Source organism: Hyperolius riggenbachi, chromosome 5 (assembly GCF_040937935.1).
Source record: "Hyperolius riggenbachi isolate aHypRig1 chromosome 5, aHypRig1.pri, whole genome shotgun sequence".
NCBI classification, from domain to species: Eukaryota; Metazoa; Chordata; class Amphibia; order Anura; family Hyperoliidae; genus Hyperolius; species Hyperolius riggenbachi.
In genome coordinates, this window is record NC_090650.1 from 354,008,772 (window position 1) to 354,035,162 (window position 26,391).

The 26,391-nt window shown below is 47.3% G+C and overlaps 1 protein-coding gene across 1 annotated transcript in view; it reads left to right on the forward strand.

Annotated features, from left to right (window-relative positions):
* Nucleotides 1-12,492, forward strand: part of LOC137519426 (NXPE family member 1-like) — a 24,549-nt gene extending 12,057 nt beyond the window's left edge. Inside the window, exon 2 of the mRNA XM_068238378.1 lies at nt 11,873-12,492. Within this exon, the coding sequence (XP_068094479.1) occupies nt 11,873-12,420 (548 nt within the window). The 3' untranslated portion in view covers nt 12,421-12,492. The remainder of the gene's footprint in view (nt 1-11,872) is intronic.
* Nucleotides 12,493-26,391: the final 13,899 nt, after the last annotated feature.

Here is a 26,391-nt window from a genome sequence, read left to right on the forward strand (position 1 = left end):
ATGTGTGGGATCCTTTGTCATTTAGTAACAGATCTTTGAGATCTTCCGTCTGTGACCCTGCTATGGGGAAAAGTTCTCGACTATGCAGCGTCAAAAGTAAAATTAATATGCCTAATAAAGTTTGTCCTGTTGATGTCACTATTTCTTCTGCAGATGAGTCTCTGTCTCACCCTGTTCACACCTGTAAGGGCCCGTTGCCTGGGGACAGTTGCTCCAGTGTTGCGGTCCTAGATGCCTTGCAGTCTGCTCCGCAGATCGCGGAGGTTTGCGCTATAGAAGCGTCAGTTTCACAACCTAAAGTGAATTTTGATTCGCAGGTTTTGCGTTCTGATTCCTCGGATTCGACATTGTTAGCCGAATCTAAGAGTGAGACAGCGCTTCGGTTTTGCGAATCTGATGCTAAACCCTCTTTGCCTTATTCAGAGACGCTTTCTCTGAACCTGCCCTGTACCATGAATAAAAACATGTTTTCCTTTCGCACTGACGTTTGTGAGCCCCTTTCTTGCTCTGACTCTCCACCCTGTACTCTGGATGAGTCAATATTGCCTTGTACAATATCTTCTGCCCTGCCCCTAGAGGCTCGTCTAGGTATTGCTGCTATTTTTACCTGTTTTTCTGCAGTTTTGGAGTTGCAAGCTAGTTTGACTGCTACGCAGAATTCCGGGTGCAGTGAGATTGAAGTTAGGGGGTCAGTGTGTGTTCCAATAAATATACCTGTACATTCCCCTCATGATGATGAGATCCAGTCTCAGTTTGTGGTGGAATCTTCCCTGGGACATCTGCCCTGTTCACAAAATAAAGTTCCAGTTTTGCCCTGTAACATGGATAGTACAGAATCCTTCTTAGAAAACTTGAAAAATTATGTTCTGGAGGTCTCCGAGTTCCTCCCAAAGGGTGCAGAACTTGTAGGAGATGTCTCCTGCCCCCCAAGTCCTTCTGAGGTGTTGCCCTCTTCCGTAGGCATTGCTGCCTTGCTGGCTACCTTTTCAGCTCTGGTGGAGATTCAGTCATGTGTAATCAATGATGATATTGCAGTTACAGAAAATTCTGAATTTGAGTCCGAGTCTTCTTTTGAAAGACCAGTACCTGTGACCTTTACTCGTGATGATTTTCTGCCCGCTACTGGTTTTGGTCTTGTCGTGTCGGACTCTGAGGTTGGCAGTTCCCCGACATGTCCTGAGGTTTCTCCTGTACTAGTGTACCCTGATGTGCTCTGTGACCCAGAAAGCCCAAGTGTGCCTCGGTTACCAGCGTACTCAGATGCTTCCTCAGTGGAGACATGTTCCGATATAGCCTGCCTGCTTGCATGCCCAGAAGTGGTCCCTGAAAGTCCTGATCTTGATGGGTGTCCTGCTAATTTTGAGTCTGGAATGATCATAGGTTCCATAGGGGTTCTTGGTGGTTCTCCATGTGAGCCTGGTGAGCGTTCTGGCTTCTTGGGATCTCTGCGGAGCTTCAAGGCGTTCTGGGAGATTCCGGGAAAGGTTTTGCTTGGTGCCCTGAATACGATCAGCAATGGCTTTGGTGTTGTAAGGGACACTTCGAACAGGTATTGCGGCAGGTTTGGTATTCTTGGACGCTCCTTGGAAGGTGGTGGGTATTGTCTGGAGGGTGTCGATGGCTTCTTCTCTGGTGTCCACAGTCCTGATGGGTGTTACGCTGAGACTTGTAGTGCTGATGGGCATGTTTCGGTGGCTTCTGCTTCCGATGAGGTCGGTTTCGGATGGACTGACTCTGGAATTGGGCCTTGTCGGGCTGCCCCGACCTTCATGAGTCTTCAGTTAGAGTTTTGTGATGAAACCAGTTTTGAGGGATGTCTGGAATCCATCCCTAGAGGGGGGGGGGGGGGGGTACTGTGAGAATCCGCTCAGCTGCCTGCGCAGGCAGGCAGCCTTTTGACCATTGTTTAGGTTTGCATACTGCAGGACTCTGGAACAGAGACCTGTCTTTCCATTGCAAGTTCTGGTCTGTTCTCTTGCTGGGGAATTTGCATACATTCGTTATGCAAATCCCCTACCTGCCTTCTTTGATGACTGGCACTATAAGAGCTTTATGTTTCCCAGAAGGCTTTGCTGGTCATTTCCCTTCCATGGTCTGTTCCTGATGGACACTGCTGGAGTGTCAGCCATTGCTATCTAGTATAGTTATTCCTGGGGGTTGCTTTAGGCTCCCCTTCTAGCCCAGTCAGGTTGTATTATCTGTATTGCCTGTTCTGTCTTGTCTTGCCTGTTGCCATTGTCCTGTCCCAACGGTGGTCGACAGGAAATGGTTCTGATCTCTGTTCTTGGAGTATAGCTGGTGCAGCGGTTGCTACCAGCTATCTCTTCTGTTCTGTCTTCTGGGATTGCGCTAGCTACTTTTCGCTAGCGCTGGGGATCCTTCTGTTCTGTCTTCTGGGATCGTGCTAGCTACTTTTCGCTAGCGCTGGGGATCCTTCTGTTCTGTCTTCTGGGATCGCGCTAGCCACTTTTCGCTAGCGCTGAGGATCCTTCTGTTCTGCTACTCTGTACCTGGATCGCGCTAGCCACTTTTCGCTAGTGCTGTGGATCCTATCTCTCGCTTGTCCCTGTTTTCGTGTATCTGTCTTGTCCGCTACGCTTGCTGGAGGCTCGGTGAGGTAACCGTTAAGCAAGCGCTCGCGTCCTCTGTTTCATGTTTGTCTGTTAATGGTTAGTTAGGCGTGCTTGTCTCTATTGTGCTTATCACGTGGCGATCGCGCATAACCGCGTGCACTGTTGCGAATGAGTGCGGTGTTCGCGGTTAGCTAGCGTTTGTTATTTTCCGTATCTCCTTATTGTATTATTTGCTGTGCCTTTGCTACCCTCGTATTCTATTCTGATCTGCCTTGTGTCACGTCTGGCGATCGCACCTCTTGCGATCACGTTCTTATTTCATATCTGCTGTTGTGTGTGCACGGTCGCGGGGTGGCGACTGGATTGGCGCACACACATACAACCTGTCCCTTTGCTTAATCTCATTCGCAATCGCCTCTCTTGCGATTGCGTTCTGCGCTTTGTACAATTCCTGTCTGGCACTTGTGGAGGTACAGAGGATTGGTTCCTCTGCACTCCCCAGCGCCATCTGCCGACAGGAATTTCCCTCTACAGGTGAGTAGCACCTTTTGCTGGGTGCCTGCAAATATACGCTTGTGGAGGATTTCTGCTGTGTCAGCGCACGCGTTGTGCGCTGATCACGGAGAAAGTTCCACAATCGTTACAGTGGGATTCTAAAAAAAAAAAGAAGTTATTTTTAGGAGTAGAAGGATAGATGCAATTGTTTATCTCATCAGTTTATTTTCATCTTGAGTTTATTTTAAAACAGTTATATAACTGAGGTACATCCTGTTGCACAACCTCTATTAGGCTTGTTTCATGTGTGGGAGAGTGGTATTGCATCTGTATAGTACGGACACATTTATTGGCCTCAATTCTGGTATCTATGTGAATTAAATATTTTTTTTGTAGGTAAAATACCTCATGAGGTATTTTGCTCCTTTTTTAGCAATTCTGAAAGATTTTTCTCCAGTTCTGAACATGAGGTAAAGCATGAGGTAAAACATGAGGTAAATGTATAAAGTGAGGTAAAACATGAGGTATTTCAGCGGTAAGCATGGTTGTAAATAAATAATAGTAGTCTTTAATTGTCTTCAATAAGTTAGGATAGTCTTTTTTTTTTTTTTTTTGGGAGGAGGGGAAGGTGTATTTGATTATGTAGGAACCTATGGAAAGTATATTTATAGGCATCCCTTATAAAAAAAATCCAGTAAATAAATTTTATTTCTACTATTCTTTTCTATTACACAGCCTGAATATGAACGACACTAAAACAGCAATAAGAACTCCACTAAAAACTGCAAAATGCACACAAATTGACTTTACCTCCAGGTAGTGTTGGGCGAACAGTGTTCGCCACTGTTCGGGTTCTGCAGAACATCACCCTGTTCGGGTGATGTTCGAGTTCGGCCGAACACCTGGTGGTGTTCGGCCAAACTGTTCGGGGTTCGCCGAACTACTGAATGCATGGCCGAACAGGGCCCCTGTTCGGCCGAACAGGGGCCCTGTTCGGCCGAATACTGCCCCCCATGGGGTCGCAGGCATAAGGGGGGAGCATGCCCCGGTCGCGGGGGGGGTCGGAAATTCCCCCCACCCCCTCCGCTAGCGCTCCCCCCTCTGCCCGCTTCCCCATACAAAAAGTTTGAAACAAGTTCAATAGTACCTGGGCTGGTGGCACTGGCTGGCAGTGGAGTGAGGAGGAGGAGGAGTCCGAGTAGCAGAGTGACGTTGAGGCCGGGCAGCGGGCGGTTCAGCGCTAGTACCCTTGTGGTACTTCCGCCCTTTCTCTGACCTCACGTCCTCTGCATACGAGGGTACGCATCACGCGTACCCTCGTATGCGTCATCACGCAGAGGACGTGAGGTCAGAGAAAGGGCGGAAGTACCACAAGGGTACTAGCGCTGAACCGCCCGCTGCCCGGCCTCAACGTCACTCTGCTACTCGGACTCCTCCTCCTCCTCACTCCACTGCCAGCCAGTGCCACCAGCCCAGGTACTATTGAACTTGTTTCAAACTTTTTGTATGGGGTAGCGGGCAGAGGGGGGAGCGCTAGCGGAGGGGGTGGGGGGAATTTCCGACCCCCCCCCGCGACCGGGGCATGCTCCCCCCTTATGCCTGCGACCCCATGGGGCCCCCAAAATGGGCATGTTCGGGGGTCCCATTGACTCCCATTGAGTTCGGCGTTCGGGCCGAACATGCCGAACATCTGGCCCATGTTCGGCCTGTTCGGCCCGAACCCGAACATCCAGGTGTTCGCCCAACACTACCTCCAGGTACACAAAGGAAACAGCACTGTTGCAAACTACAGAGGCAGAAGAGTCTCAATCTTCTAACTGTAATATTAAATACTTAACGCAGGAAGAAGTGAAGGCAAGACTAAATAAATTAAAAATAGACAAGGCACCTGGCCCGGATGGCATGCATCCTCGGGTCCTAAGGGAATTAAGTTCAGTTATAGATAAACCCCTTTATCTTATCTTTTGTGACTCTCTTTCAACTGGCAGAGTCCCAGTGGATTGGCGTACAGCCCACGTTTTCCAATTATTTAAGAAGGGCAAAAAATCAGATCCAGGAAATTATGGACCTGTAAGCTTAACATCAGTTGTATGCAAACTATTTGAGGGATTACTAAGAGATACTATACATGACTTCATAGTAGAACATAATCTTATTTCGAGCATCAACATGGGTTTACTAAAGACAGGTCCTGTTTGACTAACATGCTCAGCCAGGGCGGCCTTTGACCTGAGCGACCGGAGCGTTCGCTCAGGGCGCCGGCTTCCAAGGGGGCGCTCCTGCCGCCTGGCTGCTGCTGCGGGCCCCGACTGGGTCCGTCTCGCTCAGCCCCCTGGTGCCGCTGCTGGGGGTCATGGGGGGCAAACATGCCCCGTGCGGCCGCTGTGATGGAGGGAGAAGCCGCAGCCGCGGGGAGGGCAGCCCGACCTCACCCTCCTCTCCCCGGGCCGCCCTCCATGGTTCCCCCTCCGATGCAGTGTGCAGCAGGAACCAATGTGGAGAAGAGTACAACTCACCTCACCTGTGGAACTGTGACGTAAGGATACAAAGGAGGAAGAATTGAAGCAACCGTCACTCAAAACCTTGAGAAAGCCCCGTGGGCGGGGCGAAACGTGTAGGTGGGCGTGGTTACCGCAGGAGTGTTCGCGCGGTGTCCCCATGTGTAACGCCGAACACGTCAAGCATACTGAGCTGTCTCCGTACACAGGGATGGAGAGCACCGCACTAAACAGCTAAGAGGAATCCTCAAGCCGGAGCGATAGCCAGCACAGCGGCAGCCAAACAGGACGTCTAAACACACCCAGTGCACTGCGGTTAGTGGAGGACTTTGTGAGCTGGAGCTCACCAACGAAAATACGCAAGTATCAATGGAGTGGATACTGCATGACATAAGAAACGTTTGAGGTCCTTGTTTGCCATCTTGCAACCCCCTATCCGCAACTGTCTGATTATGGACTAACTGCCTGCAGTAGCTATATCATCGCCCCGAGAAGGCTTATGAGTCATCTGCTGTCATAGTGAATGGTACCGGGCCCATCAGGGATCGCTCAGTAGATTGCACAGTGTGTTTGGTGTTCAGGTGGTGGCTGAGGACCGTATTGATCACAGGTAGCTTGGTGTTTTTTGCATAGGCTGCGGCTGGGCGATTACACCTCGCATAATATCTGATCAGGTCCCTCATAGAAACAGCGCGCATATCCTGGCCAGGTAAAGATGTTTTTATTTTTGGGAATTTTAATCATGTTTGTGAGATACATGTAGCCAAGGCTTAAATTAAAACTTTTGTACGTGCATTAAGACAGCAGTTTTCTGTTTTTGTATCTCACCTCCCTGGTTCCGATCGCCGGCTCCTCTCACTTGCCGCTGGTCGCCTCTTGTACATAGTCACAGAATCTGATACACACTAAACTTCCTGCTTAACAGGATGTTTAGTGTGTATCAGCGGCTATGTACAAGAGGCGACCAGCGGCAAGTGAGAGGAGCCGGCGATCGGAACCAGGGAGGTGAGTTGTTCTCTTCTCCACATTGGTTCCTGCTGCACACTGCATCGGCGGGGGGAGCACGGAGGGCGGCCCGGGGAGAGGTCGGGCTGCCCTCCCTGCGGCTGCGGCCCCCCCTCCACTATGAGGGGAGGTACCTATCTAATCTATACTGGGGGCGCCTACCTATCTAACCAATACTAGGGGGCAGCTACCTATCTAACCTATACTGGGGGCAGCTACCTATCTAATCTATACTGGGGGCAGCTACCTATCTAACCTATATTGCGGGTACCTACCTATCTAACCTAGGACAGTGTCCTGAGTGACGACGAGTCCTTCTCTCCTGCTCCCAGAATCCTGGCACCTACACTGGCACTAAGTCTGCAGACTGCTCTGCAGACAGTAAGAAGAGAAGACTGACCAGCAAGAAGTAAGGCTCCCCAACCTCCCTACGCTAAAGGGGGAATATGCTTATGCAGCTAGATACACTAATGGGGGGGGGGGGGGGGGATCTGCTGCCTAAATACACTAAAAAGCGGTCTGCGACTGCAAGACTAGTAGCCTAAGCCTATATACACTAAAGTGTATAGGCTACTAGTCTTGTATATGTAGGCAGATCCCTCCTTTAGTGTATATAGGCTTAGGCTACTAGTCTTGCAGTCGCAGATCCCCTTTTAGGCAGCAGATCCCCCCCCCCGAACCCAGTTGTGTGCGCTCACACAAGAAGAGGATGAATGTGGGGGGGCACCAAAATCTGGTTACGCTCAGGGCGCTGTAAAACCTAAGGCCGGCCCTGTGCTCAGCTTTTATGAGGTAGTGAATGCTAATATGGATATTGGGAATGCTGTAGATGTGATGTACTTGGACTTTGCAATGTTACTATTTTTGCAGATGATACAAAATTGTGCAGAATCATCAACTCTCAGGAAGATAGTGTCATATTGCAACAGGATCTGGATAGGATGGCTATATGGGCACATAAATGGCAGATGAAATTCAATGTTGAAAAATGTAAAGTCATGCATTTTGGTCGTACCAATGGTCTAGCACCATACAAAATAAATGGGATACAGTTGGGGGACATCAAACTTGGAGAAGGACTTAGTAGTACTCATCGACAACAAGTTAAATAATCGTAATCAATGCCAAGCCGCTGCAGCTAAAGCTAACACAATTTTGGGATGCATTAAAAGGGAAATAAAAACTCGAGATGCTAGCATAATATTGCCCCTGTTTAACTCTCTAGTAAGGCCACATCTGGAATATGGAATTCAGTTCTGGGCACCACATTACAAAAAAGATATTGCAGTTTTAGAGCAGGTGCAGAGACGAGCAACAAAATTGATACGTGGGATGGAAGGTCTCGCATACCAAGAAAGGTTAGATAAACTGTGTTTATTTAGTCTAGAGAAAAGACGCCTTAGAGGAGATCTTATTAACATGTATAAATACATCAGAGGGCAATATAATAGCTTGGCAGATAAGCTTTTTTCCCTAGGCCTTCTCAAAGGACTAGAGGACATGATCTGCGCATGGAGGAAAAACGCTTTTGCCATTTATTTAGGAAAGGGTTCTTTACAGTAAGAGTGATTAACATGTGGAATGCATTGCTACAGGAAGTCATTATGGCAAACGCTATACCTGCATTTAAAGGGGGCTTAGATGCTTTCCTTGCGTTGAAAGACATCCAATGCTACAATTACTAGGTAATGCCTAATGATGTTGATCCAGGGATTTTGTCTGATTGCCATCTGGATTCGGGAAGGAATTTTTCCCTTTTGGGGCTAATTGGACCATGCCTTGTAAGGGTTTTTTCACCTTCCTCTGGATCAACAGGGATATGTGAGGGAGCAGGCTGGAGTTGTACTTTGTACTGGTTGAACTCGATGGACGTATGTCTTTTTTCAACCAAAATAACTATGTAACTATGTACAGACAGGTCTTACAGTGATTGGTAAATTATGTGCTACCATCCTCCCTAATTTCCATGAGAATAGCTATTTTCGGTAAAATTAATGCAAATTACCGCATAAATTACTAGAGATGGCCGAAACAGTTTGCTGGCGAACGTATTCGCGCAAACTGGTTCGTGTTCGCAGTGAACCACAAACTTTATGCGAGTTCGATTCGCCCCTATACTACATCATTAGGGTCAAATTTGACCCTCTACAAGTCTACATCACAGTCAGCAGGCACAGGGTAGTCAATCAGGCTACACTCCCTCCTGGAGCCCCCCCCCCCCCCCCCTTATAAAACGCAGGCAGCGTAAGCCAATTCACTCACTCGTGTGGCTGCAGTAATTAGAGAAGGGGGAGAACCTTGCTGCTGACATAGGGAAAGCTTAGTTAGACTCTTGTGTTAGGCTTGTTAGGTTGCGCCTTCTCACTGATTTTATTGCTAAAGCACTCCTCATCCTCAACAGCTCTTTTGAGAGCTAATGTTGTTCTTGTGATCTATTTTTTTTTGTGTGTGTGTCCCACAGACACTTGTGTTGCATATATAGCCTTGGTAATTCCTACTGTGCCACTGCCAGGCACAGCATATTCAGTGACTACCTGTGTGTGTGACAGGCAGCTGCACATTTGTAATCCCAATCACTGCATACCCACCTGTTGTTGTTCAGTGCACCTACCTACCTACCTACGTGACCGCACACATTGCTAATACCCCCAGTTACTGCACCTGTTCACAGTACCTGTGTGTGTGACAGGCAGTGGCACATTTGTAATACCAATCACTGCATACCCACCTGTTGTTGTTCAGTGCACCTACCTACCTACGTGACCATACGCAGTTTAACTGCACCTGTTCACAGTACCTGTGTGTGTGTAACAGCTGCAAATTTGTAATACCAATCATTGCATAATTGTTCACAGTACCTGTGTGTCCGCATGCTGTGTAATATACCAATCCGTGCATACCTGTTAACTGCACCTGCGTGACAGCTGCACATTGTATTATAATACCAGTCACTGCATACCTTTCACTGCACCTGTGTGACTGCACATTGTATTAGTCAAGTCAGTGCATACCTTTCACTTCATCCTCCGATATGGACAAAACAGGCAGAGGCAGAGCCAGGGGCAGACCCAGAGGCAGGCCACCCGGCAGGTCTGTTCGAGGCCGTGCAGCTGGAGGCATTGTCACTGAGAAGTTGCCAAGGTCACAAAAGTGTTCAGTACCTCACCTTTATCAAAATGAATGAGGCATGGATCCCGGAGGGCTACTGCCCGCCCGAAGACTAAGTCAGTCCCCACACACAGCATCTCTGCCTGCACGCCGTGTGACTGGCTGCCTGCCCCAAGACTAAGTTGGTCCCCACACAGCATCTCTGCCTGCAGGCCGCTTGACTGCATTCTCCGCGACTGCCTCCACCAACAGGTTCCATCACGACTCCAGGTGGATTCCAGCGGCCGCTATAATAATTTTTCTGGTGCTTGTACATGCCTGCCTAATTTTTCTGGCTGCACTGCTGCTGCAACAACAAAACAAAAGGCATGTACATGTATCGTTTCCCCTTTGTGATCGTTACCTTGCCGCGGTGAAGGGGGGCTTGCGTATCACAATGAAGCAAAGACCACCAGCTATATGAGTGCCTCGGGGGGGGGGGGGCACACCCAAGATAATAAGGTCGTTGCTTCATTGTGGACAGACCAAATTCGATCAGCTGGACAGTCACTGTTCTGTCATTGAGCTACCTCAGCCCAGCGACCATATGGGCTTGAAAACCGCCATGGCCTGCACTCTCGCCATGGTGCGCACCAGTAAGGCATGGCCGTCACTACACAAACAGCTGTGTGCGGTGCGTTACACAGTGAGTTTGGTCTGTCAGTGTGAAGCAGTACTCTAATTACACTCCCTGATTGATGTATACACATGCAAGATGTTTTAAAGCACTTTAGGCCTCCAATTTAGCATGCAATGTGATTTCTGCCCTTAAAACGCTGCTGTGCATCAAATCCAGATTTTTCCCCGGGACTTTTGGCATGTATCTCACTCCGCCATGCCCCCCTCCAGGCGTTAGACCCCTAGAAACATCTTTGCCATCACTTTTGTGGCCAGCACAAATATTTCTAGTTTTCAAAGTTCACCTCTCCGTTGAAGTCTATTGCGAATCGCGAAAGTTCGCACGAATCGAACTTTTGTCAAAGTTCGACTAAAATCGGAGGTTTGAGCCGTCACTATAAATTATCTCATAATTTACCTCATGAGGTTAAACATGACTAAAACCTACCAGAATTGCTAAATGTCATTACCTTATGAGGTAAATTACCTCACATGATGTAATTTGTTTGATAACCCTACCAGAATTGAGGCCATTGTACCGAGGGGCCAGATGAAATAAACTGCATAAAGTTGCCGTGCACGGGGAGCACGCATACATTTCACCATTACAACCATGTGTGAAGCGCCACTCATTAACCCATTAGCGCTAAGTGCATGTTGCTATGGTAACATATGGTGTAATGCACAGCAAATTTACACAGTTTATTGCACACGGCCATAGGTGTCCACTGCAGCGTCCGTTACTCTTGGACATAGATGCCTGCTGTTTTATCACATGACTAGCATCGCATCCCCGCCCCCTAAAAAAATCATTAAATGTGTCCATTGCCAATGTACGAATCTGTAAAAGTATAATTGGGAGCAATCCTTTATACAGTGAAGGATCAAAAACACAGTCCTTGTTAGAGGCAGTCCACCTTGCCTTTTACACACTTGTATTGCTTTAGAAAAAAGGACTTTAAATCATTGAAAAAAAAGAGGAACCTTCCTCTTTTTTTCTCAATGATTTAAAGTCCTTTTTGTAAAGCAATACAAATGTACGAATCTGGTTATGTTAAAGTGAGCAAGCGTGAACAGGCTCATACAGTACATAGCAGAGGATGGCTCCTTTCGACGTGTCTGGATTCCTCCTGGGATCAGTCCACATGCAGACCTAATGTGAACGGAGCCATAAGCCACAGCCAAAAGCAACAAAATAGTAAAAGTGACCGTCAAGTATGCTTGTTATGCCGAGTACACAATGAGATTTTCCGGCAGATTTATTGTCAGATCAATTATTTTCAACATGTTGATCTCATTTCCGAGTGATTTTCTGCTCATTTCTATTGAAAATTGATCGGAAATCAGATCGGGCATGTTGGAAAAAATCGATCTAACAGTCTGCTAGAAACTCTAATCGTGTGTACCAGGCATTAGAGATGCTTCTCTGAAAAGTTGATGGCATGCTATTTGTCTTACTGAATCAAGCCCTTTGTATTCTATGTTCACTGCACATTTCATTTTTTTTTTTGTTTATTTTTATTTGTTTATTTTTAGCGTTGACTCAATTCCAACTCTATGACGATAACTGGGCTCGCCAGCTTTTTAGCGTGGATCTGCAAAGGAATATGAAGTTAACCTGGAAGAGACACACCTTCCCATTCATCACCACCTCGTATGAGTCCTGGAAGGAGGAACGCAGTATCCCTCAAGAAATTGATTTAATAAGAGGTGACAGTCGCACTGTGATTGTGATAAACATAGGGGCACATTTCAGATCATACCCCGTTTATTACTTTATCAGGCGGCTCCTCAATATACGTCGTGCTATTGAACGCCTCTTCCTGAGAAGTCCGGACACTAAAGTTATTATCAAGACTGAGAACACAGGAGAAATGCACAAGAATATGATAAATGAACAAGAAACATTAAGCGATTTTCATGCTTTTACTCATTACTCAATAACGGAAATCATTTTCACTGACCTGAATGTTGGCTTTGTCAATGGCTGGGATATGACCAATGCATTTGACTATAATATACTTCACCCTCCCGCGGTAGTTATTGGAAACGAAGTTAAAATGTTAATGACTTACATTTGTTAGGTAATTTCAAAGGACCACTATCTCGAAAAACGTAGGCAATTAGATTCTGATAGAACCGACAGGTTTTGGGCCACTCCGTCTCTTCATGGGGGATTCTCAGGGTTATCTTTGTTTTCAACAGCATTTCCTGAACAGCAGTTTAACCTCCAAAATAGTAAGATACCTGCCAGCCTCCCTACTCACTTGCACACTATTTTGTCAGTTAGACTTTACAACTGCTGTTCAGGAAATGCTGTTGATGAAAACAAAGAAAACCCTTCGAATCCCCCATAAGAGATGGACTGGCCTGTTGGTTCTGTCAGATTTTAACTGTCTACCTTTTCGCGATAGTGGTCCTTTAAGGCTAGTTTCACACTGGGGTGTTGGATTGCGTTGGGTTCATATAACGCAACCAAAATCTACATGTGATATCATGCAGACAAAGAATAACCTGACCAATATGCACCTTCAATAACTAATATTTTGCACGTCAGCAAGTGTACATCTAGCAACCTATTGCATGTCCTGCATTGTACCAATAGAATCAGTTGCCTTGAAGCAGGGGCATAGCTATAAATCACTGGGCCCCCTGCAAAACTTTGGATGGGGCCCTCTTACCACCCTCCTGTGTACCTGTGTCTTGCATGTCTCCAACATAGCTGACAGGCAGTAGAGTCAACAGCATTGGAGACATGGAAGACATATGCATGCAGAGCTCCGTCGCTGCCTGGAACACGGAAGTCAGAGGTGAGGTACCTGCCCGCTGCCATCATTTCTGGAGGGGGAGTGGGGAGTGCTGTAGGGGGTGCCCAAGGGGAGGGAGGGGGGAGTTGGGCCCTCATCCCCGCAGCTGTGTGCCCACATCCCCCTCTCCTGTGCTGCGCCCCCTCCTGCCGCTGAAAACTGCTCTGGTTGGGCTCCCCACCAGGCTCGCGGGCCCCCTGTGACTGCATCCCTTGTAGGGGTTATTGCTATGCCCCTGCCTTGAAGTGCAATAATCAGGTGTGAACTGTGAACCACATTACAGTGTGCAAAGCAGTGTCTGTTATAGTGCAATACAGCGTGTGAAAGTTCCCTAACAAAATGAATATTATTTATTTATATTTTTACATTCATTCTGAAAAATATCATTGTATGGTCCGTTGTGATTTTAACCCTTTCTGGACCAGCACCCTCTGCCCCCTTAAGGACCAGAGGGTGCTGGTCCAGCAAACCGCCGCTTCCCGACGAATCGCCGCAAGTTACCGTCGCTCCCGCCGGACACGCTGCTCTGTCCCCGCCGCAGGCTGCTCTCTCTGCCGTCGCTATGACGGCACAGCGTTGTGCGCCGGTCAGGAGCCGCTTTCACTGGCTCCTGACCCTGTCACTCCATGCAAGCCAATGAGAACGGCTTACATGAATGACAGGGCCAGGAGCCAATGAAAACGGCTCCTGCCCAGCTCACAGTGCTCTGCCGTCATAGAGGCGGCAGGGAATCACATTGCGGCGGGGGCAGAGCGGACCGAGCGACGCGGACGGGCTGGGGCGCGCGGTCAATGGGACGTAGAGTTTACGTCCGGTCAGGACCGCAGCTCCCCCTGCCCGACGTAGATTCGTACTCGCTTGGTCCGAAAGTAGTTAAAAGAGCCCACTGCAGCCAATGTTTAGGGAATTTGCATATTATTGTGGAAATATTTAATCCTGAATAACTCTGGCTTCACAAATACTTGCATTACTTGAACTCCTACCAGGTGTAGACTGGCCAGGGGGGAAGGGGGGAGATTTCCCCCAGGCCGCCTTTCATTCAGGGATTTAGGGCTGGGCAGGTGCCTGGTGTATTCAGGTTTGTTGTTGTGGGAAACACTAGGCTAGCTGATAAAAGTGCAATTAGAGGGCAGGCAAGTTAGTAAATATGCACAGCATGATGCAGAGCTTGCCTGGAGGGTTCTTGGGAAAAATCTGTCCAGTCTCTTCCCATTGTTATAATGACTGCATGTGCAGATAAGGTGTTAAACAGGTTGAAAATCTTTTGACAGTCCCTAGACTCCAGGAGGGTTGCTTTCTGACTTGTGTGAGAGACTGGCAGAGACAGGAGTCATATTACAGGCAAGTAGCCTCTGTGTGATGTGGGACTGCAATACAGATAAACTCTCTGCTCCATCTCAGGCTATTCTCAATTTCTCTCCACTCCTCCTTTCTCTGGGCTAGTGCACGCCAAAATTGCAACAGTAGCAGCAGGGGAGTCTATCTGGACGGATATATCCGTCCAGATATACTTAAATGGCTAGTCCGGTGTAGTGTCCAATTGCGCTGCCCTAAAGATTACCCTGATCCGCACACGCAGTATGATCCTGTGCTGCCACAGTTCCTATTAGATTATGCTGTGGTCCAATATCTCCACAATCAGACACTCCTTCCTACCCTCAAAATCTAGTGTGTGTAGGAGGTATGTTTGATGCTAAAATTCCAGAAGTGTCTCTCTTGCTTTTGGTGCATAAATACAGAACATAGACACCCCAAAAGCACTCCTGAGAAAGTGGACAGTTAGAACATGCTACGTGTTGGGCACAGCCACGGCTAGTGCTACCATTGAGGCAAAAAGGGTCTCCCAAGCTCTGCTGGGGCCCCAAGGTTTCCCCTTGACTTCTCCTTGGGGCCCCTGCACAGTTTTTGGCAGTGATCCCTGGACAGAAGTGTGTTTAAGCTGTAGTCGCCAATTCTGCCACCCTGGTTTTTGACTTTCAGTTCTGCCTCTAGTGCTGCTGGTGGGGCATTCTGGAAGTTATAACTGTCTCTCTGTTTCCTCTTAAAGGGACACTTAAGTCAAACAAAAAAAATGAGTTTTACTCGCCTGGGGCTTCCAATAGCCCCCCTGCAGCTGTCCGGTGCCCCCGCCGTCTCCCTTCGATCCTCCTGGCCCCGCTGGCAGCCACTTCCTGTTTAGGTGACAGGAGCTGACAGGCTGGGGACGCGAGTGATTCTTCGCGGTCCTGGCCACAATAGCGCTATCTATGCTGCTATAACATATATCATATACCATATAGCAGCATAGAGGGTGCTAATGTGTCTGGGAACGCGAAGAATCACTCGCGTCCCCAGCCTGTCAGCTCCTGTCACCGAAACAGGAAGTGGCTGCCAGCGGGGCCAGGAGGATCGAAGGGAGACGGCGGGGGCACCGGACAGCTGCAGGGGGGCTATTGGAAGCCCTAGGTGAGTAAAACTCATTTTTTTTGTTTGACTTAGTGCCCCTTTAAAGGGGCACTATGGCAAAAAAAAAATTGAAAATATGTGCAAACATAGACAAATGAGAAGTACGGTTTTTCCAGAGTAAACTGAGCCATAAATTACTTTTCTCCTGTGTTGCTGTCACTTACAGTAGGTAGAAATCTGACAGAAGCGACAGGTTTTGGACTAGTCCATCTCTTCATAGGGGATTCTCAGCAAGGCTTTTATTCTTTATAAAGATATTCCCTAAAACGATTTAAAGAGGAACTCCAGTGAAAATAATGCAATAAAAAAAAGGCTTCATTTTTACAATAATTATGTACAAATGATTTAGTCAGTGTTTGCTCATTGTAAAATCTTTCCTCTCCCAGATTCACATTCTGACATGTATTACATGGTGACATTGCTACTGTGGGCAGGTTATGTAGCTGTTTCTAGCTGTTCTGGCTGTTACAGACAGCTGTAAACAGCCATTTCCTGTCTGTGAACATTGTTACATTGTGGCAGTTTGCCCAGAGTACCGCGGTACTCAGAGCTTCTTGTGGGATGGGTTTCACCGCAATATCAGTCATACAGCGCCCCCTGATGGTCTGTTTGTGAAATGCAATAGATTTGTCATGTAAAAGGGAGTATCAGCTACTGATTGGGATAAAGTTAAATTCTTGGTCGGAGTTTCTCTTTAAACAATGATGCTGGCCAGCTTCCCTCCCTGATCGCTACACAGTTTTTTGGCAGTTGGACGGAGCAACTGCCATTCACTAAGTGCTTTTGAAAATAAATACATTCCTGAGAATCCCCCCATGAAGAGATGGACTAGTCCAAAACCTGTCACGTCTCTCAGATTTCTACTACCTACTGTATGTGACAGCAACATAGGAGAAAAGGAATTTTTGGCTCATTTTACTCTGGAAAAAAAACATACGGTACTTCTTATTTGTTTATGTTTGCACATATTTAAAATTTTAAAATTTTTCGCTATAGTGTCCCTTTAACTAGAATGCTCTTCACTGCAGATGCCACCCCTTCCTCCTGAGCTGGGTGGTGGCAACTTTAAGTTGCCATAGAGGTGGCCATGACAGTTATTGTGGAATGGAGGTGAGCGTGGGATTTGGAGGTTCTCATAGTCCGTGCAGGTTAAGGGGAAGTGGCATTGAGAGACACCTTGCGGACACTCGGCAGAACCGGGACATTGGGGAACACTGACTGCTCAGGAGGACAGAGGTGGCACATAGGGGACATTGGAGGCACAGTGGGACTCATTTTGCTGGGAGGGGGGAAGGGGGGGCCTTGGTTACCTTTGCACCAGGGTCCCATTGGAGCTTGAATCGGTCTTGGGCATGGCTGTCCTACTCCTCTTGTGGCAATTGCTATGGCAATCATGTTTGGGTATTTATGTTTTTCTTTTTTTAATGCCTCACTATTATTGACCATGTTTTATTATAGCATTACTAAACTTATTACTCCAGTTCACTGTTATACATTTACAATATTCTTTTTTTAATCACCTGTGGTGTATATATCTGAATAATAATATAACATATTTTGTATTATATATCCTAATTTCTCACCCTATTTCACATGGCAATAAAACACATTTATGAGTGTTTTTTTCTAGACCATGGTCTCCACATCTTAAATAGAGTTGGGCCGAACGGTTCGCCGGCGAACGTGGTTCGCGCGAACTTAGGTGGTTCGCGTGCGGGTACCGCACGCGAACGTTTTGCGGAAGAAGTTCGGTTCGCCCCATAATGCACCTGAGGGTCAACTTTGACCCTCTACATCACAGTCAGCAGGCCCAGTGTAGCCAATTAGGCTACACTAGCCCCTGGAGCCCCACCCCCCTTATATAAGGCAGGCAGCGGCGGCCATTACGGCCACTCGTGTGCCTGCATTAGTGAGAGTAGGGCGAGCTGCTGCAGTCTCTCATATAGGGAAAGATTAGTTAGGCTTAACTTCTTCCTGGCTGCATACCTGTTCTGTTCAGTGAGCCCTCAGCCCACTGCATACCTGTACTGTGATCCTGCCACTGCATACCTGTTCAGTGATCCTGCCACTGCATACCTGTTCTGTGAACCCACCCACCACCACTGCATACCTGTTCAGTGATCCTGCCACTGCATACCTGTTCTGTGAACCCACCCACCACTGCATACCTGTTCAGTGATCCTGCTGCCACTGCATACCTGTTCTGTGAACCCACCCACCACTGCATACCTGTTCAGTGATCCTGCCACTGCATACTTGTTCTGTGAACCCACCCACCACCACTGCATACCTGTTCAGTGATCCTGCCACTGCATACCTGTTCTGTGAACCCACCACTGCATACCTGTTCTGTGAACCCACCCACCACTGCATACCTGTTCAGTGATCCTGCTGCCACTGCATACCTGTTCTGTGAACCCACCACTGCATACCTGTTCTGTGAACCCACCACTGCATACCTGTTCAGTGAACCCGCCACTGCATACCTGTTCTGTTCAGTGGACCCGCCACTGTATACCTGTTTAGTGAACCCGCCACTGCATACCTGTTCTGTTCAGTGGAGTTTGGTGTGTCAGTGTGAAGCAGTACCTTAATTACACTACCTGATTGATGTATACACATGCAAGATGTTTTAAAGCACTTTAGGCCTGTCATTTAGCATTCAATGTGATTTCTGCCCTTAAAACGCTGCTTTTCGTCAAATCCAGATTTTTCCCGGGGACTTTTGGCGTGTATCCCACTCCGCCATGCCCCCCTCCAGGTGTTAGACCCCTTGAAACATCTTTTCCATCACTTTTGTGGCCAGCATAATTATTATTTTTTTTCAAAGTTCGCATCCCCATTGAAGTCTATTGCGGTTCGCGAACTTTAACGCGAACCGAACCTTCCGCGGAAGTTCGCGAACCCGGTTCGCGAACCTAAAATCGGAGGTTCGGCCCAACTCTAATCTTAAAGACCACCTTCAACCAAAAAAAGGTCTGCATGGCAATACATATATGTAGTCTAGGCCCTGTGTACAGTTAGATGAACATATAAAGTTTACATCTGGTACATCATATTGGATAGAACAGACTCACGTTTATATCTTTAAGTAGCACTTTCTTATTTCTCCTGAAGCTGAAAGCGTGGTGTCCGCCTCTTCAGCCTGGTTTACTCCCCTGCACCTCCCTCCCCTGCTGTCTGCCTGCCTGGATCAAATTACTTCTCTTTTCACAGTGTGTAGGAGTAAGAAGACACAGGAAAACTGCTGCAGTCTATCTCATCATGTCTATCTGCTATAATTCTTATTTCAGATGTCTGTCTGTCTGCCTAGATTAGATCACATGGGCATGAGAGGTGGAGTTATGACATCAATCCCCCAACATCCTTTGCACCTATGGTTTGGATAGTAAGATTCAGGGTCCAATTTCACACTGGGGGCAGAGATTTCAAGACCATATGTGGAATACGGACCCTGTCGGTGTGAAAATCACACTTTATCATGTGTGAGTTTATATATCTTGGTAACTTATTAGGTTTAACCACTTGAGGACCCACCCTTTACCCCCCCTTAAGGACCAGCGCTGTTTGTTTGGATCTGTGCTGGGTGGGCTCTGCAGCCCCCAGCACAGATCCGCGGCCACACAGAGCGATCAGATCGCCCCCCTTTTTTTCCCCCTATGGGGATGATGTGCAGGGGGGGTCTGATCGCTCCTACCTGCAGGCATGTTGCGGGGGGGGCACCTCAAAGCCCCCCTCCGCGGCGACATTCTCCCCCCTCCCTCTCCTACCTGCTCCCCCGGGAGATCTGGGCTGCACAGGACGCTATCCGTCCTGTGCAGCCAGTGACAGGACGTCCCCTGTCACATGGCGGCGATCCCCGGCCGCTGATTGGCCGGGGATCGCCGATCTGCCTTACGGCGCTGCTGCGCAGCAGCGCCGTACAAATGTAAACAAAGCGGCCCGCAGGCTATTCACGGAGCCCCCCGCCGTGAATTGACAGGAAGCAGCCGCTCGCACGAGCGGCTGCTTCCTGATTAATCAGCCTGCAGCTGGCGACGCAGTACTGCGTCGCTGGTCCTGCAGCTGCCACTTTGCCGACGCACGGTATAAGCGTGCGGTCGGCAAGTGGTTAAAGCAAACTGTTATTTATAATTAAGGTAGTCTTTAAAAGGAGCACATACAGCCCCTTTAACCTCCTTGCCGGTTATCCCGAGCTCAGCTCGGGGTAACCTGCGCAGGAGGATATCTCAGGCCCCGCTGGGCCGATTTGCATAATTTTTTTTTTGTTACAAGCAGCTAGCACTTTGCTAGCTGCTTGTAACTTCCGATCGCCGCCGCTCGCCGCCGATCCGCCGCGATCCGCCGCGCCGAGTCGCTCCCCCCCGCCCCAGAGCCCTGCGCTGCCTGGCCAATCAGTGCCAGGCAGCGTTGAGGGGCGGATCGGGATTCCCTATGACGTCCCGACGTCCATGACGTCGGTGACGTCATCCCGCCCCGTCGCCATGGCGACCGGGGAAGCCCTGCAGGAAATCCCGTTCTCAACGGGATTCCCTGCATACTCTGATCGCCGAAGGCGATCGGAGTGGGTGGGGGGATGCCGCCGCTTAGCGGCTATCATGTAGCGCTTGGCTCGCTACATGATTTAAAGAAAAAAAAAAAAATGTGCGGCGCTGCCTCCTTGCCGGATTTTTTAGACCGGCAAGGAGGTTAAAAACTATACACGAGGTAATCCTTTGGCGTTAATTTAGAGTGGTTGTTTACCTTTTCCTTCAAATTTGTGGGCTCCTATGCTAGTTATGTTTTTAATAATGATTTTATATACACGTAGCTATTTTCTGATATTATTTGGAACATTTAAATAAAGATTCTATATTTGTACTTTATATGTAGTACAGTTTTTTTTTCTGCAGAGAAAACTTGCTCCTTTATTTGATTCTATTTTAAAAAGCATTTGTTTTTGGTCACGTACCATATATACTCATGTATAAGTCTAGAAATGTAGGTCTGACTCACTAAATAAAAGGATAGGGGTCGACTTATACACGAGCCACGAGCAACACTAAGTAATGTGTGTACTAATAGTGACATTCCCATGTGCAGCAATTTACCAGTGGTAATTGACAGTTTCTTGATAAAGGAAATGTCAAAAAAGCACAGGTCTGAAAGTCCTGGGCACAACAATTAACAAGAAAACGGTAAGGGGGGAGGGGGGACAGGACTGCAGGAAGGGGAGTGAATAATTGCTGCACTTGTGGACCTGGAGGATTGATTGTCTGCACTTAAAGAGGAACTCCAGCCTAAACAAACATACTGTCATTAAGATACATTAGTTATGTTAATTAAAATAGATAGGTAATATAATCTCTTACCCACCCTGTTTTAAAGGAACAGGCAAGTGTTTGATTTCATGATGGCAGCCATCTTTTTGGTTGAAAGGAGGTGACAGGGAGCATGAGACACAGTTCCAACTGTCCTGTGTCCTGAGCACCTCTCCCAGTTGCTAGGCAATGTGAATAACAACATAGGAAATCCCATCATGCTCTGCACGGCATCAGGAAAAAAAGCCCGGGCTTTTTTCTTTGATGGGTGGAGCTTAGCTAAAAATGCAGCTAAAAATGATCTTTGGTAAGAAAAACAAAGTTCTGATGCTGTGAAACTGTGAAAGAAACACCAAGCCTTTTCAGTTCTGCTGGGTAGATTTTTAGTCCGGAGGTTCACTTTAAGGGACAGGAATTGGCCCCAAAATCATTGTTGGTTATACGGTCAGATGAATATAGTGTGTGATGAGACAAAAAAGTTTCTTGAAGTTCCAGTAACTTGTGCGCAGATCCTTCTTTTGGATTACATAGATACCATTGCCTCAGGATCCTGAACCAGCCTCCACCTATACTAGGTGTGCAGTAGAGCGGACCCGATCAGGCTTGGCTATTTCCTCTGGAGCGGGGAACCGCTAAAGTGCGGGTGCACATGCCAACAAGCCCCTTTTCCTGGGGATCTTCAGGGGTCCCAGCACTGGATTCCCTCTGGTGAGGAGTACGGGGGAAGCTAACTTAAGATCCACTTTTTTCCTTACAGGTTCACTTTAAAGGACAACTGAAGAGAAAGGTATATGGAGGCTGCCATGTTTATTTCCTTTTAAGCAATACCAGTTGCCCTGCTGATCCTCTGCCTCTAATGCTTTTAGTCATAGCCCCTGAACAAGCATGCAGTAGATCAGGTGTTTTTGACATTATTGTCAGATCTGACAGATTAGCTGCATGCTTGTTTCTGGTGTTATTCAGACACGTCTGCAGCCAAACAGACCAGCAGGGCTGCCAGGCAACTGGTATTATTTAAAAGGAAATAAACATGGCAGCCTCCATAGTCTTCTCACTTCAGTTGCCCTTTAAGATGAAAATTACCCATGGTCTGAAGTGGATAAAATAACAGCAAGTTAGTTTCCAATGTAACATGTGGCATGTCCTTTAAAATAACAGTTAACATGATGTCACTCAAAAAAAAAACCTTACTGACCAAAGGGGGCAGACGTACATGTTGTGATACCACTGTTGACTTGGTCTCTGGTAAATGCAAATAGGTAAAATATTGGTAATATAATACAATGATATTTTACTATCGACTTACAAGGTACCTTATTCTTTTACTCTCCCTCCTAATGCCAATCTCTAACCCCTCTCCTAATGCTTAACACTAACCCTCCCCCTTATGCCTAACACAACTCACCCTCTTGTCTGGCACCCAAATCAACCAATATAGTGGGTGGTGTGCTTACAGCTGAATGTGATGCAGATTAAATACTGTTTAGCGATCTGGTAGCCAAAGTCCTAGACATTCTGCTAGTGATTAATTACTGATGACCTAGCATAACCCGAAACCCTTAGCTGAACTATTAACTGACCGCCTAGCAGTGATGCTCAAATCCGATCCGGATGAAATCCGGATATTTGTATTCCGGATTTCATCCTGTTAAAATCAAGTCACCTGTGTGTGACTATACACTTCCTCCTTCAACCCGGAAGGAGGAAGTGTTTTTAGTCACGTGACGCCGGATTGGACCGCATCATGGGAGGCGCCGAGGGACGGACGAAGAAGACGTCATGATAGGTAAGAATAAACCCCTGCCCAGCTCACACAGGTGACTTGATTTTCACAGGATGAAATCCGGAATACAACTATCCAGATTTCATCTTGATCGAATTTGAGCATCACTAGTAATCAGGGGTGCTCGGATACCCCTTTTCAAAATCCGAATTGACCTGGGGTCGGATACCCAGATATCCGGATCGGATATCCGGGTCTGAACTTTTGGGTATCCGAATAGAATCGGATATCCGACCCCAGTATCCGGGATATCCGGGCGGATTCAGATATCTGGATAGTAAAACCGGAAGTGTTCTTTAAATTGCTTTAAAAATGTTTTTTTTAGGGTAAATGAGGCATGTAGCATCATTATTTTTTTAAAGGGAAAGACTAATTGATGATGTGGGGACTTAAAATCCCCCCCCCCCAAAAAAAAAGAAAATGGCTGTCAATTAACATAAGGACTAGGTTCCAGACAGCGGTCGTGCAGCCCACATTGTATCCAAAGTCCAACCGCACAACTGGGACATGGCAGTTTTCAGCCCAGACACCTCCCAAAAATTACGCAGCAATTGTGTTTTGGGTTGAATATAGGTGGTATCAGCACAGCAGTAGTGGCCTGTGGCACCCTGACGGTGGGAGCAGCAAAGGCAGCAGGAGCAGGGCAATGCAGCAGCAGCAGGTGTAACGTGTGCCAGGAGCATGCCGGACGTGGCACTTGGCGGTGACACATGGCATGTGACACGTGGCACTTTGCACTTGGCACGTGGCACTTTGCACTTGGCACGTGGCACTTTGCACTTGGCACTTTGCACGTGCCAAGTGCAAAGTGCCACGTGAAAATGCCACATGCCAAGTGCCAAGTGCCACGTTACACGTGCCAAGTGCCGAGTGACAGACAGCAGAGGAGAAGACACTAACTGTCACACTGGCACTGCTCAGCAGCACAGTAGTTCTGTAGTAAGCTGACACAGTAGTACTACTACTCTAACAACTACTAGCCCTGACTGCAGTACTACAGTACTAACTACACAATAACACAGTAATCCTAATCCCTAACCTAACCTATACTGTAGCTAGCTAAGGCTAATAGCTGGCCAGCAGGCCAGACACATAGCAGCTGCCTGCACCTGTACCATTCTTACAGGCCATGCTTCATCTCAACTTGGACACAACCAATTTAACAAAGACTAAATATTTGGAGGGTGCAGCCCTTCCCCAGGGGTAGATTTCAGTGTATGCCATAGGTGCTGTTCCGGCGAATTTCCGCTGTTCGCGTTCTCTGCGAACTGCGAACATATGGCGTGTTTGACCCGGCCCCTATACATCATCATGGAGCCAAACTTTGACCCCTTACCTCACAGTCAGCAGACACATGGCAGCCAATCAGCAATTGGGACAGGCTGCCTGTTCCTTGGGGGATATGTATAGGCTGACCTATTGCAATACTCCATTCTTACAGGCCATGCTTCATCTCAACTTGGACACAACCAATTCAACAAAGACTAAATATTTGGAGGGTGCAGCCCCTTCCCCAGGGGTAGATTTCAGTGTATGCCATAGGTGCTGTATCCGGCGAATTTCCGCTGTTCGCGTTCTCTGCGAACTGCAAACATATGGCGTGTTCGACCCGACCCCTATACATCATCATGGAGCCAAACTTTGACCCCTTACCTCACAGTCAGCAGACACATGGCAGCCAATCAGCTAGCACCCCCTCCTGGATCCCCCCACCCTCTATCAAAAAGCAGTTGTGGTGGCCATATTGGATTCATTCCCTGTCAGCTGGCGGCTGACTGTAAAGCTCAACACACACCATACAATCTTGGTTGTACAGATTTACCAAATCTATGTAGTATAAGGGCCAACAGATTGAAAATACCTTGAAAGATTGATTGGATAAGCTCTTATACTACATGAAAGTAGTAAGATTGAACAACCAAGATTGTATTTTGTGTGTTGACCCTTAGTCAGAGCAGGGTCAGACTTGCTACAGATAGGTAGGGAAAGCATTAGCTAGGCCTGTGTTCTTGTTCATCACTTGCTGAGAAAGCACCCCAAACAGCCCTATTGAGAGCTAGCACATCAGTCTCCTGTATTTTTTTTGTGTGTGACACTCCACAGCCCACTGACACCCAGAGCTGTGTGCACACTACTGCTGTTGTTTCAGTAACTTGCAGACACAGTACCACTCCTGTGCATCATTATTTCACTGTATTTTGATAGTACTATTGCATTTCTCTGTGTGTGACACTCCACAGCCCACTGACACTCAGAGCTGTGCATAATGTGATTTCTGCCCATTAGGGATTAAAACTTAACTTTGCGTCAACTGCGTAATTTTTCGTGGGACTTTTGGCATGGATCCCCTGGCATGTGACAGTCCAGGTGTTAGACCCCTTGAAACAACTTTTCCATCACTTTGTAGGTTTTAAAATTCGCCTGCCCGTTGAAGTCTATGGTGGTTCGCTTGTTTGCAAACATTTTCGGAAGTTTGCATTTGCTATTCGCAAATGGAAAATTCTATGTTCGTGGCATCTCTATTTGGGGGTTGATTTACTGGGTTGCCTAGGTACTAAGGCAAACTTTATTAACTTTTTTCCCATGCTTATACCCCATTTTCATCCTATCTTCCTATCCCTCCCATCATGTAACCAGCAGCTGTGTATAACAACTGCATAAAGAAAAGCATGATTAGCATGGTTCTCAGATGCATATCTTCAGGGGTGCAGGTATGGCATGTGCCATGGGCGCCACTTTATGGGGGGCGGTGCTCCATAGCATCCCTGGTGTTTCCATGCAGATTCTAGTTTTTATCTGGGGACATTCTGCTTCCTGGTTACATCTTTTGGGGGGACAGGCTGCCTGTTCCTTGGGGGATATGTATAGGCTGACCTATTGCAATACTCCATTCTTACAGGCCATGCTTCATCTCAACTTGGACACAACCAATTCAACAAAGACTAAATATTTGGAGGGTGCAGCCCCTTCCCCAGGGGTAGATTTCAGTGTATGCCATAGGTGCTGTTTTCCCTAGCTATGCCTCTACGTTCACTGGTAGGTAGTGTCCTTAACAAATGAATGGTTTTGCTATTCCCAATAATGGCCCTTTTTTTCATTTAAACCCTCCGGTTATCTAACTGCATGGCCACCATGAAATATATTCAACCCCTTTTGCAAGAAGAGGTAGGAGGCGCCCAGAGTACACTTGTATGGGGTATGTGTATTTTATGATATATTAGGAAACATAGGTCAAAATATAAAAGTAGTAAATGGTCCTACCTTACAAAGTAGTCCATTCGTTTAGCTTTAAAAGAAACTTTATTGGACACTTAAATGACAACGCGTTTCGCGGTATAACACGCTTCCTCAGGTTGAGTATTGTGCCTTTAAAAACAAACAGGGCACTCAGGACAATATAAACACCTCTATCGGTTCAAATCATACACAATATAACAGAGTGAAGCATATAAAAATATATACTGTATATAAGAAAGGTTAACATACAGCATAGTGGGGCGGATAGTTATCCCCTGCACTTTCCATGCCCTCCACTTCCCCAATCTTGAGTAGGAGGATCACACACCACACCACTCACTCAGGGGCCCACATTAGGACACTATCCCATCCTTTATTGCCTCTGAAACACTGTCTCCAGCCAGGCACATTTATATAATTAGTGGAGGATAAACAAATACCTTAAGCCCCCCCCCCCCCCCCCCCGCTGTCCACAGCCTAACT